Source organism: Rhopalosiphum maidis, chromosome 2 (assembly GCF_003676215.2).
Source record: "Rhopalosiphum maidis isolate BTI-1 chromosome 2, ASM367621v3, whole genome shotgun sequence".
Taxonomy (NCBI): domain Eukaryota; kingdom Metazoa; phylum Arthropoda; class Insecta; order Hemiptera; family Aphididae; genus Rhopalosiphum; species Rhopalosiphum maidis.
The window spans coordinates 69,557,593-69,573,242 of record NC_040878.1 but is presented as its reverse complement, the minus strand read 5'-3'; the positions used below and the strand labels follow the sequence as shown (position 1 = coordinate 69,573,242).

Sequence of the window (15,650 nt, the reverse complement as noted above, 5' to 3'; positions counted from 1 at the left end):
ACTGTCTGAACTTGATACAGCAATGCATTAACTGATAGAAAAAATATAATTCATTGGCTTAGATCATTTATTTTGATGTAAATAATTAATGATTACAAATTATATAATTACTAACCTACACTTCAACACTTGTATGTTTTATTTATATACACGCACAGCAAATTGTGTGTCTGTCTTATTTCATTCAAAATTAAAATTGATTTACAGAAACAGAATTACTAATTATTGTAACTTCGAATTCGCACTGTAGGTACGTCTGATGTCTGAACCTATAATGAAAATCTACATTATTTATATCATTATATTTCCCTACACATTATTATATACACCCAGATAGGATATGATATTATCTATACCTACGTGTTGTAACTTGCACCTACCTGTCCTACATTATTAATAATTATCTATATTATACTCCGAATTAAACCTAACGGTATACACGTCAGGTGTGCACTATACGCTTAAATAACTGTCTCCTAGTTTCCTACGTTATGAACGCAGTAATACAATTACCTTTTAAATAAAAATAATGTTTATTGTACAATTTATCTTTTTATTTATTGAATGGGATAAAAAAAGGATAAACTTCATTATAACCATTAACCAGTGCTCGAATTGGGAAAAATTAAATAGAGAAGCTCAATCCAACGATTTAAAAACTGCATTCCAAGTACAAAATTACTTAACACAGGTCACAGACCCGTGAGGGGCTTTGCCTCCCACACCCCCTTTTCAACCTCATTTAAATTTTGAATACCACTCTTTAGTTATATAGATGTTAAAATTCAAAATATAATATATGTTGATAGTAATATCTACGTTTTACATGTAACAGTAGAAAATACAAAAAAAATAATAATAATCAACTTACATTAACAGAATTAATAATTGTTGTTTTTGATATAAAAAATCGTAAAATATACCTAATTAATTTAAATTGAAATCCATATTTTAATAACAATTATTTTGAACATAAGTTTGTGCTATTTCCCCGTTCCAGTGAAAAAATATAGTTGGGGTACGCAATAAAAAAAAAAATAGTAGAGGAGCCTATCCCCCTACGCTCCCCCTCCTATTCGAGCACTGGTTATAACCTTTATTGTTCGTGTTTACAAGTTCAACTTAGCTGCTAAACCACGTAGTCATGGGCATAGCAATGGTGGGGCTGAGGGGCGGGAAAGTACCCTTGCACTTCAAACTGAATTATATTTTTTATATCACACGTTGTAATGCAACAGAAAATTCTAAACAGATTTTGCGAAGACTCTAGACGATTGTCATTGTTATGATTTAAAAATAAATACTTTGAAAAAAAAATAAGTTTTAATGATTTAAAGTTGACGCCCATCATGCACGTAATTATAATGTGTTTTTTAGTTATTTAACATTGCATAGTGCAGACATTCTAAATAACTTGGTCAAGAAGTTCTCACAAAACACTATTTTAAATATCAAATTACTTGTTATTTTTTTGTGGAGTTCATTTACAAATTCACACCTATATTTTTTTTTACCTAAATAATATATTAGTAAGTATTCGTTGCTTCAATAAATATTAACTGTTGACAGTGGCGTAAACTGGGGGTCGCACTTGCAACCCCTGAAAATATCATAAGGTCGCAAGTGTATCTTTTTGCGACTTCAAAAAATCACGATTTCAGTTTTCAAAAAATTGAAATATCAATATAATAATAAATTAACATAAATTAGTTTTTTAAGAACCAATGTTTAACTTTGTTTTGAAGCACTGGAATTATTATTATATTATATCCTTTTCACATTTATTTATAGTTTTGTTATTAATCATTTTCTATTATTATACCAATATATATATTTATTGTGATCAGCCAACTTGAGTCTAATATTATATTAAAACTAAATATTTGACGAATAAAACAGTTTATTTTTGATCTTTAATTTAACTTTTATATTAATTATTAAGGGGTAATATTATATTATTGAGCAAATTAAATTTATTTTTGTAAATATTTTTTTATTATTTCGGTATTAATTGTTGTACCTGATTATTAGAAAAATATTAATACAAACGTTGAGAAAAATATTAGCGTTTTTGAAGAAAACCTCCATTCTACAAGAAAAAGATCTATATAGTTAATAATTAATTTCATATCATATCTTTAGTATTCATTGACAATTTATTGAAATTAAATTTATATTAATTTAATATCATTAAATACCTATTTCAAAGGATGTCAGCGCACCGTTTGTTTTCTTTCTCTAGCCCACGAGCAACATAGACAAAACGCATTTACGCAGTCTGAGTAGAACTCGCTTAATTTTGGTTTTTAGAGTTAATATACCTATTATAAAATTAAATTTTGACAATATTTCTAAGTACAAGACGATGAGTTCTTTTAAAAAAATTAAAATTTTGAAAAGTTAAAGGTTATTTAAAAATGTTGTAATTTATAGCTATTTCTAAACTATATAATTAACGTTGTATTGAGAATAATGGAAAAAACTCATGGTCTTGTACTCAGAAATATTATAAAAATTTAATTTTATAATAGGTATGTTTACTATAGAACCTAAATTGAGCGAGTTCTATTCAGACTGCGTAAATGCGTTTTGTCTATGTTGCGCATGGGCTAGAGAGAAAAAACAAACAATGCTCTAACATCCTCTTAAGGATATTTTGTTAAAAACTACCTTAACTTAAAGTCAAAATTTTATTTTATTGACAGTAAGTAATTATATACCCTATTTATGGCTTATATTCATAATGTATACCAATTACCAATAGATACAATATGTGTTTAAGGTTAAAATAGTTTTGTTGAATTTATGTACTTGTAATGTTAAATCTAGAAAAAAATAAAATATTTTAGGGGGTGTGGGGGGCGCGAAGCCCCCCACAAGTCTGTCCAACCTAGAAACTGATTGCAACCCTAACAATTTAGCCCAATTTACGCCACTGACTGTTGAACTGATAAATTCTTAATATAAATTAAATGACTTTAAAAATATAATATAATAATAAAAATTAAACATTTTTAAATATATTATTCTTTTATAAACTATGTTTCAATTAATTTATGTTAACCAATATATAAAGTATATATACTGATCATAATTCAAAAAATATGTTATAAACAGGTAACTCATTTTGATACATTAATCTATGTGAAATAAAATTTAAATGGTTCTATAAATTCCACTGAATATTAATTTTAAGTATTCATTTCTAATAAAATAACTATAATAAAATAGACACCTAAAATCTAATAAAAATATAAAAAAAAAAATAATTATTAGACAATAATTTATAATCACTACTTTATTCTATACTCCTGTAAAGATGTTTAAAAAAAAATTGTTATAAATATTTGTATGGGGATTTTTTTTTTTTTGTGGTAGGGAATGAGATGAAAATGGTGGCATCGTGTACAGAATGATCACTAAATATGCTCACCCCTTTTTTTTCAATAATGCAGTTATTCAAAATCTGATTGTTAGTTTTTACTGCAAATATTTTAGTGAACAATTTTTCTAAAAATATTAACAAATCAAAATTAAAATTAGAACGAATTGGTAGATATGGAGGCTATGGCAAGTAGCTTTAGCAGTATTATTTTCAATAGTTTAATATGAAATAAAATTCTTTTCAAGTGAATTTCTGAAAGTATAACATTTTTCTGTACTGGTTTGTTATAGATCCGCTACGGCGAGTAAAAGCTTTAGAGCCCCACCACTCTGGTTTGTTATAGCCCCGCCATCCATATAACAATAAATACATCGTATAAATATAAAATTATAAGTTTATTTATCAAGATGAATCTAATTCTAATTATTCGATGATAGATATATTGATACAAAATAATACCTATACTTAGAAAAATGATGCTTTTAAAACAATGATGAATTAAAAAATGTTTATAATGTTAAAAATTATGGTTTCTGTGATTCCCAAAATTCTGCTATGTCTTTTAAGATGATGTCAAACAAATCACTGTTGTTTAATTTTGATTGCCACATAAATTATTAGATTAATATCAATAAATAAACTCATTATTTTATATTATATCTCGGGCTAATTCTCGGCCGTCTTCATGGGCTCACCACATTAAAGCTAAAATATTGCAATTAAACTCCCGCTTACGAATGCTAAAAACCCTAATAGTCAACAACAAACATACGAAACTAAATACTAAATTACTTGTGTACAAATCCCTCTTAAAGCCAATTTGGACTTATAGCCTACAGCTATGGGGCAATGCAAAAAATTGTAATTTAAATAAAATTTAAAGGTTCCAAAATATAGCATTAAGGAAAATCACCAATTCACCACCATATGTATCAAATCACACCCTGCACAAAAACCTACATATGAAAACAATCCAAGAAGAGGCAAAAAAATTTTATAAACGATTCCACCTACACCTTAATACACATCCAAACGCACTTATAAAAAAATCTAGCTGTACTAACCATCCCTGGTAACCCTTCTCGGCGCCTTAAACGACAATAGTGCAGAGACGTACTAAACCCTTAATCTATTAATAACATAATTAAAAGACGAAAGTGTCATCAGTGAGTGGCTTCTTCATTCCAGATTTTCTTCCTTTGTATATGCCCATACTCTAATTGTGCCTTATTGTGTACAGATTGTATATTTATTAATAAAAATAAAAAAAATAAAAAGTTTAATATCAATTAGAATTGATATAAAACTGAAATCCATAGACTTATATCCATACTTAGGACAGCGATGTACTTGAATAAAGTAAATAGCTCACATTGAATGATCATAATGATCATGTATCCATAAATTATGAAATAGTAAAATTCATAGGACGTTGAACATCATGCACGCATATAATATTGTCTCGCGGTCTTACTATAATCTATATAATATGTGGATTGGGGAAATAAAGTTTAGCACAACTAATCTTCTGTTATTAGATTTATGTTAGGTTAAATTAACCTTTAAATTATAATTGACAACTTAAAAGTAAAAACATTATCTATAGTTGTTTGTTTGTTTTTACGACATTTTAAATTTTAAGAGAATTTTGATCATTAGAAAATCACAATTTATTTCATACTAGTCATAACTTAAAAGTAATTATAAGTCACTATCAAAAATTAGAATATTAATGTATCAAAAAATAGAATCTCAATTATCATGTAGTTAATTTGTCTATCCGGGACACCGTGTGATCATTATTTTATTATTGAATCAATAAAATGCGACATATCCCGAATTGTCCTAATACAATTATTGTATTATACATTAATTTAATTATATCCAAGTCAATTATAATACTAGCAGTGTAAATTCAAAATTATACTGAACAAATTCTTAATAAATTTTATACTACAAGAAAAAAAAACTTTTTTAAAAGTATTTCTAAAATATTGTTAAGTTCAGAATTTTAATAATACTGACTAGTGCCTGTAGTAAATTATCTATACTGTGAGAATTTCTGCAACTTGAAACAACATTACAGCAGATAATTCAATAATTTGATGCTAATACATTTAAGATACCTCTATACTAACTAATAAAAACTGATGTATTTATGAAACAGATTTACAATTATTACTATATCTAATATTTTGATGGCAACTACAAAAGGGGTATTTATTCAAAATAAGTTAAGTACTGATTTTATCTTTTAACATTATATATTAATATGTTGATTATAAAAAGTTATATTATTATTACCTAACCATAAAAACTAATTTATTATTAGCCATATTAAGTTTTAAAATATTATGTTAAAAAATAGATTAATATAAAACAGTAGATAAATTATGAAAATCTTTAGTGTCAAAGAAGACATTTTTAAATTTAATTCACTATAATGTTAAATTAAAAAACTCAAATTAAAATTGCTTTTTTTTATAATTTTTTCCTTGATATAAGCTCATAAAGTAAAATAATATAATATTTATTTTAAAATATGATTTCTTTTTTCTCCAATAATTTACTACTGAACACATTTAGTCACTATAATCATGTATAAATATGTGTATTATTTTCACATTAATCAGTGACCAACAAAATTGACAACTGTGTATGGACTACCCAGTAAAGCATAAAAAATGAAGTAAAGTATTTGATAAGAATAAGATAAATAATAAATTAATAACTCTTGAAATCAACATTTTTAATTAAAACAAATAAAAGGTAAAAAAAAAAAAACAATGGTTTAATAAAAAAGACAATCAATAATGTTGGATATTTTTTTTATTTTAAATATATAAAAATGTACAATTTTAGTGGTATTACTAGTAACTTTAAGCAAAACAAAATTGTAAGACTTTTTATACCATAACCTGTTTAAGTTTTATCAAACACAATAAAAAAGCATCAGACATATTCATTATTTATAGCAAATTAACTAATTCTACTTTTTATTGAAAGAATAATATATAATGTACAATTATTTATAATTAATAATAATAGAAATAATAATTAATGATTGATGATTAAAATATAGTAATGAAAGAAGGAAAATGAATATAAAAGGTAAACCTACATACCATAATGTAAAACATTCAGCAAATGATTAATTATAAAGGATAAATAATATTATTCGTTATTTACTTTATGAGCATCGGAAGACAATTAAGGTCATAAGCATAAAAAAAACAATAATACTATTAAATTGATCGAATTTCCAAGCCATTTTCTTACATATTCCTGTTACAAGATAAAATAAATAAATAAACATACATATAATAATTAAGGTTATACTTAAATTAAGTTGAAAAAATATAATAAATTATTGTATAATTTTATTTTTAATTTAAATATTTAAACGTACAAAACTAATGTTTGATTTAAATTTTTTCAGAAGATGTTATTTTTAAATTTTAATCATATATCATAAACAGAATATATACATACATAAACATATTATTTACGTGTATTTATATTTAATACAAATTTTGATATGTCTAAAAAATCTATCTCAAATGGATTATTAAATTTAATTAATAATTTACACTTGATTAATGACAATTTTAAGGTTTTTATTTTACTTAATTCCAAAAAACTTACATGACATCATTTATTTTAACTCCAGTTAATGTAGTTACCATTTCAGGCACTTTATTAACAATTTGAATAATTTCATTTGTCAATCTTACAGCCCCCACATCCCCATCTCCACTAGCCACCATTGTAACCTTTTTTGTATTTTCAAAAGGAGCTGCAACTTCAGCAGCAAGCTAAAATTAAATATACAAAATAAATATAACTTTGAATGAGAATAATAGAAACATTTATGTGAAATTGATTTCATAATTAAACATAATTACCTTTGGTAATGCTTCAAGAACCATATTAATAATAGCAGCTTTTTTGTATTCTCTCCATGCTTCTGCTTTTTTCATTGCTTGTTCTGCATCAGCTTTTGCTTTTGCTTGGATAGCAAATGATTCTGCTTCTCCTTTAAGCCTGAGTGTTTCAGCTTCAGCTTCAGCTTCCAGTATAATTCGAGTTCTATTTGCTTGAGCTAATTTCTCCAATCTATTTTCATTAACAAAACTATATTAATAAGTTATTTAAAACATCTTAACTGGTAATTTAATTAATTGATAATATTTAAAATATATAAAGAATAGTTAACATATCACTAATTAAATTACTAATATGTTAAATAAATAAACAACAATACCCATAACTAATGACATATTTAATTAATCCTAGTCACCAATTATTATTTTCAACATTTTGAAGTTATAAAAATGTTATGAACAAGACATAAATATTTTTAAATTGTAATATTTTTTATACTCTTAACTTGATTATAATTCAATCAAATAAAATAAAAATCCCACCTACAAAATATACAGATAATGTTCATAACATTAGGTTTGATAAAAGCTGATTCACTCTAATATTAAAGCTAACAATACACGATTAATTCTGGTAAATAAAAGTGTAGCAATAAAACCTAACCTCCTAACCTATACATAAAATTAAATTAGCATGGATTATATTGTTATAGAAAATAACAAAATAATTCATCTGATATAACCCAACCTAAGAACTTGAACACTAGAATAAGGATGTAAAACATTAATTTGTTTTGATGAGTTTAGTCAAAATGAGGAGTACTACAGACACACTAAAGAATGTCTTCAGTCCTCACCCTTGCACTCCTAGTACTTTGTGTATAAAATAAAAATCTTTATGATTGAAACCTAAAACTTGAAAAACCCCTACTAATCAATTTTATTTCAGTTTTAAACAATACTAACCTCACTCTCATAAAATATAAATATTACTGAATACTACACAAGAAATGAAAATTTTGTAAATTACTGTAATTATATACAACTTACATTTATATAATATTTTGACCTGAAAAATCTTGTATTAAAAATGTAAATATTAACAATATTTTAAAAAATTTTTAATTCAATAATCTATGATTGCAGGTACCGATATTTTAATCAATAGAAGAAAACTACATTACATGTTCAAAAATAATTTTAAAAAAAATCTTGAATTCCATTTTTGTTATTCAAATTAACATTTTAAAGTGAAACATTATATTACCGGAATTTCTCGGCTTCTGCTGGTCTTCTTACAGTAGCTTCTAACTCACGTTCTCGCCTTTGAATTTCTTGTTCTTGGACAGCAATTTGTTGTGTTCTTTCCACAACATCAATTTGCATTTGTTCTTCTTTTATGCGTTGCTTTGTTTTTGCAGCTTGAAGTTCAAAAGCCAATTCGGCTTCAGCTTTCTAAAATATTTAAATTTCATTTGAGCTTATAAATATTAAACACCTATTCAAACTATTAACTGTTTCAATATTTTCTGGATACATAATACATTATATTATTATTTAATTAGAATTTTCATAAGGTTACTACTAGCAACTGAATACCGATAATAAATATATTTACCTCGTAAATTTTTTATCATTATTTAAAAAACATCTATATAATTCAATCTTTTTCTGTGCAACAATGAAAATATCAAGTATGGCTTATTTATTTATATCTTAAAAAAAAGAATATATTATTTATAATGATATAATATATATTATACCTTTGTTTGAATTTCTACATCATATGCTGCTTTTTTAAGTTCAAAATCTCGTTGAGCTTTAGCTATTTCTGTATCATTGATCAACCTGTAAAACGAAATTGATTAAATTATGTTTTTACAGTTTAATAAACTATCTATATACAAATATTTTATAAATATATCAAAATAGAATTACTTGGCTGCCATTCTTTCTTCTTCTGCCATAGCTTCTTTAATTGTTGTTTCTCTTTTTGCTTCTGCTTCTCCTATACGAGCATCACGTTTAACTTCCGCAGTTCTGGCCAACCCAAGTGCTCTAAGATAACCCTAAATATCATAACTAATTATGAATTAAACTCAATAAACATATATTTTAACGCAATAAAAATAGTGTATACAAGCCATTGATAGAGCATTAAAATTAGACTTAGTAATAAATATTAAATACTAAATAATATAATATATTGGTGGTCAAAAATATACTATACTGTGTTTAAAAATGTTTATTGATATTTATTTTAAACATAAATAGTTTGAATAAACTACAAAATATTTGTCTACGGAATTATAAAAATGTATATATATATATATATATATATTTTTTTGTGTGATAATAACAAAATATACATATTATAAGCAAAAAGTACAACAATTAAAATCTACTACTATAATTAGTATAATTACTAAATTAGTTAAAAAATAATTTAAAAGTAAATACATCTTACCTCTTCATCTCTTATATCTTTTATTGTATATGACACAACAGTTATACCCATGTTAACTAAATCTGAAGAAGCTACTTCAAATACTTGTTTACTAAATTTTTTACGATCTTTATAAATTTCCTAGAATAACAATTGCAAACATAATTTCCATTTATACAAAATTAATAGACATTTTTTAAGTAAACAAACCTCAACAGTCATAGAGCCCATAATTGCTCGTTGATGACCTTCAAGAGTATGCAGTGCAATTTCATGTATCTCCTCCTTGGGTTTACCCAAAAACTGCTCACACGCTGTTAAAAGCATTTCTTCATTTTGCCCTTGTATTTTTACCTAAACATTTATGTAATTAATAATTTAAGTACATTTATACTAAAATAAACATCTTACTTTATTAGGTTAATATATTTATATCATTTTTCTTATAGACATTTTAAATTCATATTTGGACATAAAGAAATAATTAAATGACAAATAACAATTTTAATTATTTTGTTGTTATTTAAAAATATTATTTGTAGATAATTAAAACTTTTAATGTATATTATTATTATATTTTATATACACAATGACATTTTCAAATGCAATGTTTTTGGTAAAAATGAATTTAAAACATCATATTATTTTTTATTATATTATAATAAAATAAAGTACTTAACAATATAAATAAATTCAAAAATAAAATATTATTATTTATTTAGACTTTTCAAACATTTTTTAGAAGAAAAAATAGAAAATTATTTTTCCTGACATTATTAGTATTAACATAAAAAAAAATTAAACATCTAAATCACACATTTTTAATTAAATGTATATTATCATTGAATATTGATGCATAAATACGAGTACATACAAATATTCAAGAAAATTAATTTCCAAAAAAATAACCTGGTTGTCATAATGAATTTAATTACAACTCACACTAGTTAATTTATACTTCACATACAAAAAAGTTTAAAAAAATAGGATAGTAAAATATAACTATATAATATTCCTATCATATTGACGACCTCCAACCTCCTTAAAATAGTCTAAAAATGTATTATCTATAAAATATATAGGTATTTATCATTATTTACAATAAGATACTATACCTGAGCTATTCCAGTAACAGATAAAGGCACACCTTGGATAGTATATACCTTGGGACTATCAACTTGTATTGTCATAGTGTTCAAACAAATTCTAAAAATATTTAAAATTAATTAATAATGGAACCAGCACAAAATAACAAAAATAAAATTAAACATATCAAAATATTAAATTAAAAATTAGGTAATTAAAAATCAGCATGTATTAACTAATATATTCTCATATTTATAAATTATTTAAATTCAAATGTGTATATTAGCAATAACTTTAAACAATATTTTAAAATAACACAGTATTTGTGTAATATAAATTATTAAGGTAGCATCAGAAGTCACAACAGATCTTTGAAAAAATAAATTAATAATACTTATGACAACGTATGTTTAGTATGTATTTATATGGAATGTGAATAAATTGTGAAATTCTTCCGAAATCCGTAAAAATGTAGAGACTTTATCCACTCAGTAAAAATCAATTTTATTCATTTTTTATAGTAAGGGAGGATAAGAATTTTTAAATATTCTCAAACCACTTAATAAAAAAATTGTTGGTAAATTCAAGAATTTATCAATCAACATTTTATATGAAAAATTAAAAATTACACAGAAAAAAATATTGATAACATAACTGTATTTAAATAATAAAAAATGAGAAATCAAGAAAAAAGCCAAACGAAAGTAGGATGATATGACACCGTCGCTTATAATATATATATTATTAGACTCAGCTGCAGACAGGTTAATCATTTTCATTTATATTTAATTAAAATCTTAATAATTTAATTTAATATTAGTTATTGTATTAGCTATATTGCTATATATTTATTGTATAGTAGCTAATTTCATTCATACTTTTCATCCAAGACTCGCCCTATAAGACACGAATTTATGACAAAAATATTTTCCTTAAGATAAATATATAAAATATGCATCAATAATATATTTACCTCTGGCAATATTGTATAACGGGCCAAACAAATGCTCTTCCACCAGGAACCAAATTTGGTTTACCATAGCAAAATCCTTGAAAAAAAAATAATAATCTCAAATTACAGTTATAATATAATATAACATAAACATTTATAGTTATGTATATACTGGTATATAATGGTAAGTCTTGTATTCCTGTAATTTCCTCAAGACCAAAATGGTTATTGGGTGGGTACCAAGTAATGAATTAAATACCATAATTTTTTTTTAATAAGATTATATATTTAAGTGTATTAAGTAAAAATAAAAAAATACAGATTAAAAGTTGTGGGTGCATGGTCAATTGGTAGTTTGCCTCAGATATGAAAATTATTCAGTATGCTACTACTATATTTTATTGAGAAATTCTCCTTTTTACGATTCATATCATTCTCCTCTATGCTGTCATAACAGCAACTACACAATAACACTAACAATAGCTATGTCTATTCTTTATATAACCACATACATTTATTCATTTTTGACCTACATTATAAATCCCAGGTAATTCTTATAAGTAAAAATAAATGAGCTGAGTGAATTAAAAGTATAAAGATTTATTTACAAAAAATGAAGTACATTAACATATTTTAAACTCATATGACGTTTAAAATATAAATAAACAAACAAAAATAACTATAAGTACTAAATGGACTATTTCTTTTACTTTTAATAAATATAAGAATAAAAATATCAGACAATATAAATTATAATAAATTAACGAAATTAGGTAAACAAAATTCAACAAATTGAAAAATATTTGAATTACCTGATATAACCAAAGCCTCGTTAGGACCACAAGTAACAAAACCCCAAGTCATTTTTATAGGTATTTAGATTCAATGTAATATAAACATAAAATATAGTTTCGAATAAAACAGTCACATTACTAAATCCAACAGGACTATAAATAATTAACCAATATATAAACTGCACTATAAACTAGACAATGGATGATTTTTTATGAAAAATTAATAATTGTTAATAAATTTGTGTAATTTGTATTTAAGTTATCAAAAGAATAATAAAAATAAATAAATTGATTAATATAAAAAATACCAAACAGAACACAAATTACGAACAATCAGATAATGATATCTCTAAATATGAAAAATAATTTAATGATTAGTAATATAGTAATGTAATAAACAAAAACATGGGTAATGCTAGTAAATACATAAATAATTCAATAATTGTATTTTTTATTTTAATGACATAAACGATAAACGGTCCTCACACCCCTTCCATAAACTATAAACTAAAGTGCACAAGGTACTGCAATGTACTAACTTATTCGCGGTTCTGATTTGGGTGACGTCATACATAATAAACACAAACTGATCTATAACGATATGGACAGCGCCTCCCATAAGCCACCTCTCCCACCAATCAATGTGGCTCATTGTTAGAAAGAGACAGAGCTGCATAATTTACGATTTCAATGGAAGAAAAATTGAAAACCCATGGATAAATTAATGCAATTTGTAAGTACGTAGCACTTATAAGGGTTGTATTTCATATGGTTACGTACCACCTAGATCCCGCGACAAGTAGATCCACGTACGTCAACTGGATCCCTTTGGACATGTAGAACCTCAAAAATATTTTAGATTCCATATTAACTATAATCTCCCACGTCATTCAGATATCCAGATATCGGCGGTAATTTTAAAAATTTGTCTAAAAAGAATACTTAAATAAAAATTTTAATTTTAAAAATATTATGAAATATTATAAAGTATAAGTAAGTTACATGGCGTTAGTAAAATCTCTAATTCCATTAATTATGATATTAGATTTGATGTTTTAAATAAGTAGTAACGTTTCATTATATTCTAATATACACGATATATGAATTATCGATTATGTTAATGTAGTATTTATATATAATTTTTAAAAGAACTTGCTCAAATACCTATTTATTATAATAGGTAAGTACGTTAACACCTATAGTATACAGAGTGACTATACTTATTTACAAGCATTGTATGGCCACTTATTCCTTTAATGTTAAATGTATGTTAGACTTTCAAATGTTAGAGTTAACTTCGCCTAAAGGCCATATTTTTAAATTTAAATACGCAGAAATTGTATATTGTTTAGGCTATGTTATGTAACGGTATAGACTTATTTTTTCAAATGAGAAATAACCTTTTATTGTGAATAATTAAACAAATTATTTTTTGAAAATATTTATCAAACTACATCCACATAATAATCCTGAAGATGGTTTTAAAAAACTTAAAAATAAAGGTAACTATGTAAGTATATTTAATCTAGAAATTACAATAAAACAGTTTTTGCGAAGTATAAAATATTGATAATTTATACTACCTAATCAACATACTTTTTAAATTAGCATAGCCCCCATATTTTCCAAAACTATATACAGTAGAACATCGATTATTCGCATTAATTGGAATTGAGTGGGTGCGGATAATCAAATAAGAATTAAAAATAAAGTTAAAAACTAATTTACTGTGTAAAACGTACCTATAATATGATATATTAAAGTGAACCGTAGGCCCATAGTAGATAATAAAATAATCTCACATTTCATATAATATAAACACGACAAAACGAACATAGCTAACGATAGAACTAAATTAAATTAAACTAAAAATAAATTTGTACAACAATTTTGTGGTGCGGATAACCGACATTCTACTGTAATATCATGCATGGACGGTGGTCTTTTTCTTAATACACTACATAAGGTTAAATAACTTAAAAACTACTCATTCAAATGTTAGTTTGGATACAACTTTGAATTTTCAAAAAAAATCATCTATTTGACTATTTAACAATTATTTCAAATATCGAATATAGGATAATAAACACTGAAATCTGACGTACAGTTCACAAATGTCGATAACAATATTGTCACTAGCGCTATTGATATAAATATGTTTCTTAAATACAATGCTTGAGCGTTAAGCCCATAGCTTTCAAAAGCAAACGGAGAGTGAATCTGCCTCCTACACTATTAATCTACACACATAAATGATAGATAAGTGAAAATGTATCTATGATACAATTTAAAATAATAAATTAATAACACATTAATGATTAAAATATTATAACAATAATCAAAAAGACAACAGTTATTCGGTTAGACCTATAAACAATTAAATCAATGCTATAATGCTCAAATATGGCTGATGCTAATTTAGTTATGTTTAAAATTTGAATACAATAGTATTTAACATAATTATACAAGAATACTGAATAAAATAAATATTGTATAAATTCAAAATTTTTAGTTAAGAACTATATGCATTTATTGGTAGTTTTTCCTATGTATCATCTAAACATAATAATCACAGATAGGTAGATAAAATAATCTTAACATTTATTGAATAATTCACTCAAAATATATGGTGAATTAAATTTACAAAATACAATACGGTTGTTAGTTGTCATTGTAAACTGTTGCGTAGTGAAGAGTATTAATTTAATTTTCAAGGATTTTGACCCACTTATCAATTTTTGCTACTAAAAACACTAATAAAGCACGCAAATATAATTGTCTATAAAGAGCTCAAAATGAATTACAATTATTTGAAAATTATACCATTTATAGAAAAAATGATAATATAAATACTTAGTACACATTTTAAATTTTACGGCTATTCGTTTTTGAATTTTAAGAAAATAAAAAATCATTTTTGTTGAAAACTGGTTAGCGTAAAAGATTAAGAACATAATGACTTTAGAGAAATTGTAGCCTATAATTAATAAAATCCAAATGTGTACAATTACATATTCACATGCAAACATTTGTATTTTATTATAAGACACAAATACCTACGTAACCAATGCGTCAGTAAAATAGTAAAATATGAAGTTTCAAA

General features: G+C 24.5%; 1 protein-coding gene across 1 annotated transcript; it reads right to left on the bottom strand.

Annotated features, from left to right (window-relative positions):
• Window positions 1-6,477: 6,477 nt before the first annotated feature.
• On the bottom strand, window positions 6,478-13,051 carry LOC113551974 (flotillin-1). The gene is made up of 11 exons (XM_026954591.1): window positions 12,566-13,051; window positions 11,775-11,850; window positions 10,831-10,921; window positions 9,926-10,069; window positions 9,737-9,856; window positions 9,208-9,338; window positions 9,033-9,117; window positions 8,537-8,724; window positions 7,291-7,501; window positions 7,031-7,200; window positions 6,478-6,670 (listed from the first exon to the last, which is right to left on the bottom strand). Exons 1-11 carry the CDS (start codon window positions 12,615-12,617, stop codon window positions 6,661-6,663), a joined length of 1,278 nt encoding a protein of 425 aa, XP_026810392.1. The 5' UTR covers window positions 12,618-13,051; the 3' UTR covers window positions 6,478-6,660.
• Window positions 13,052-15,650: the final 2,599 nt, after the last annotated feature.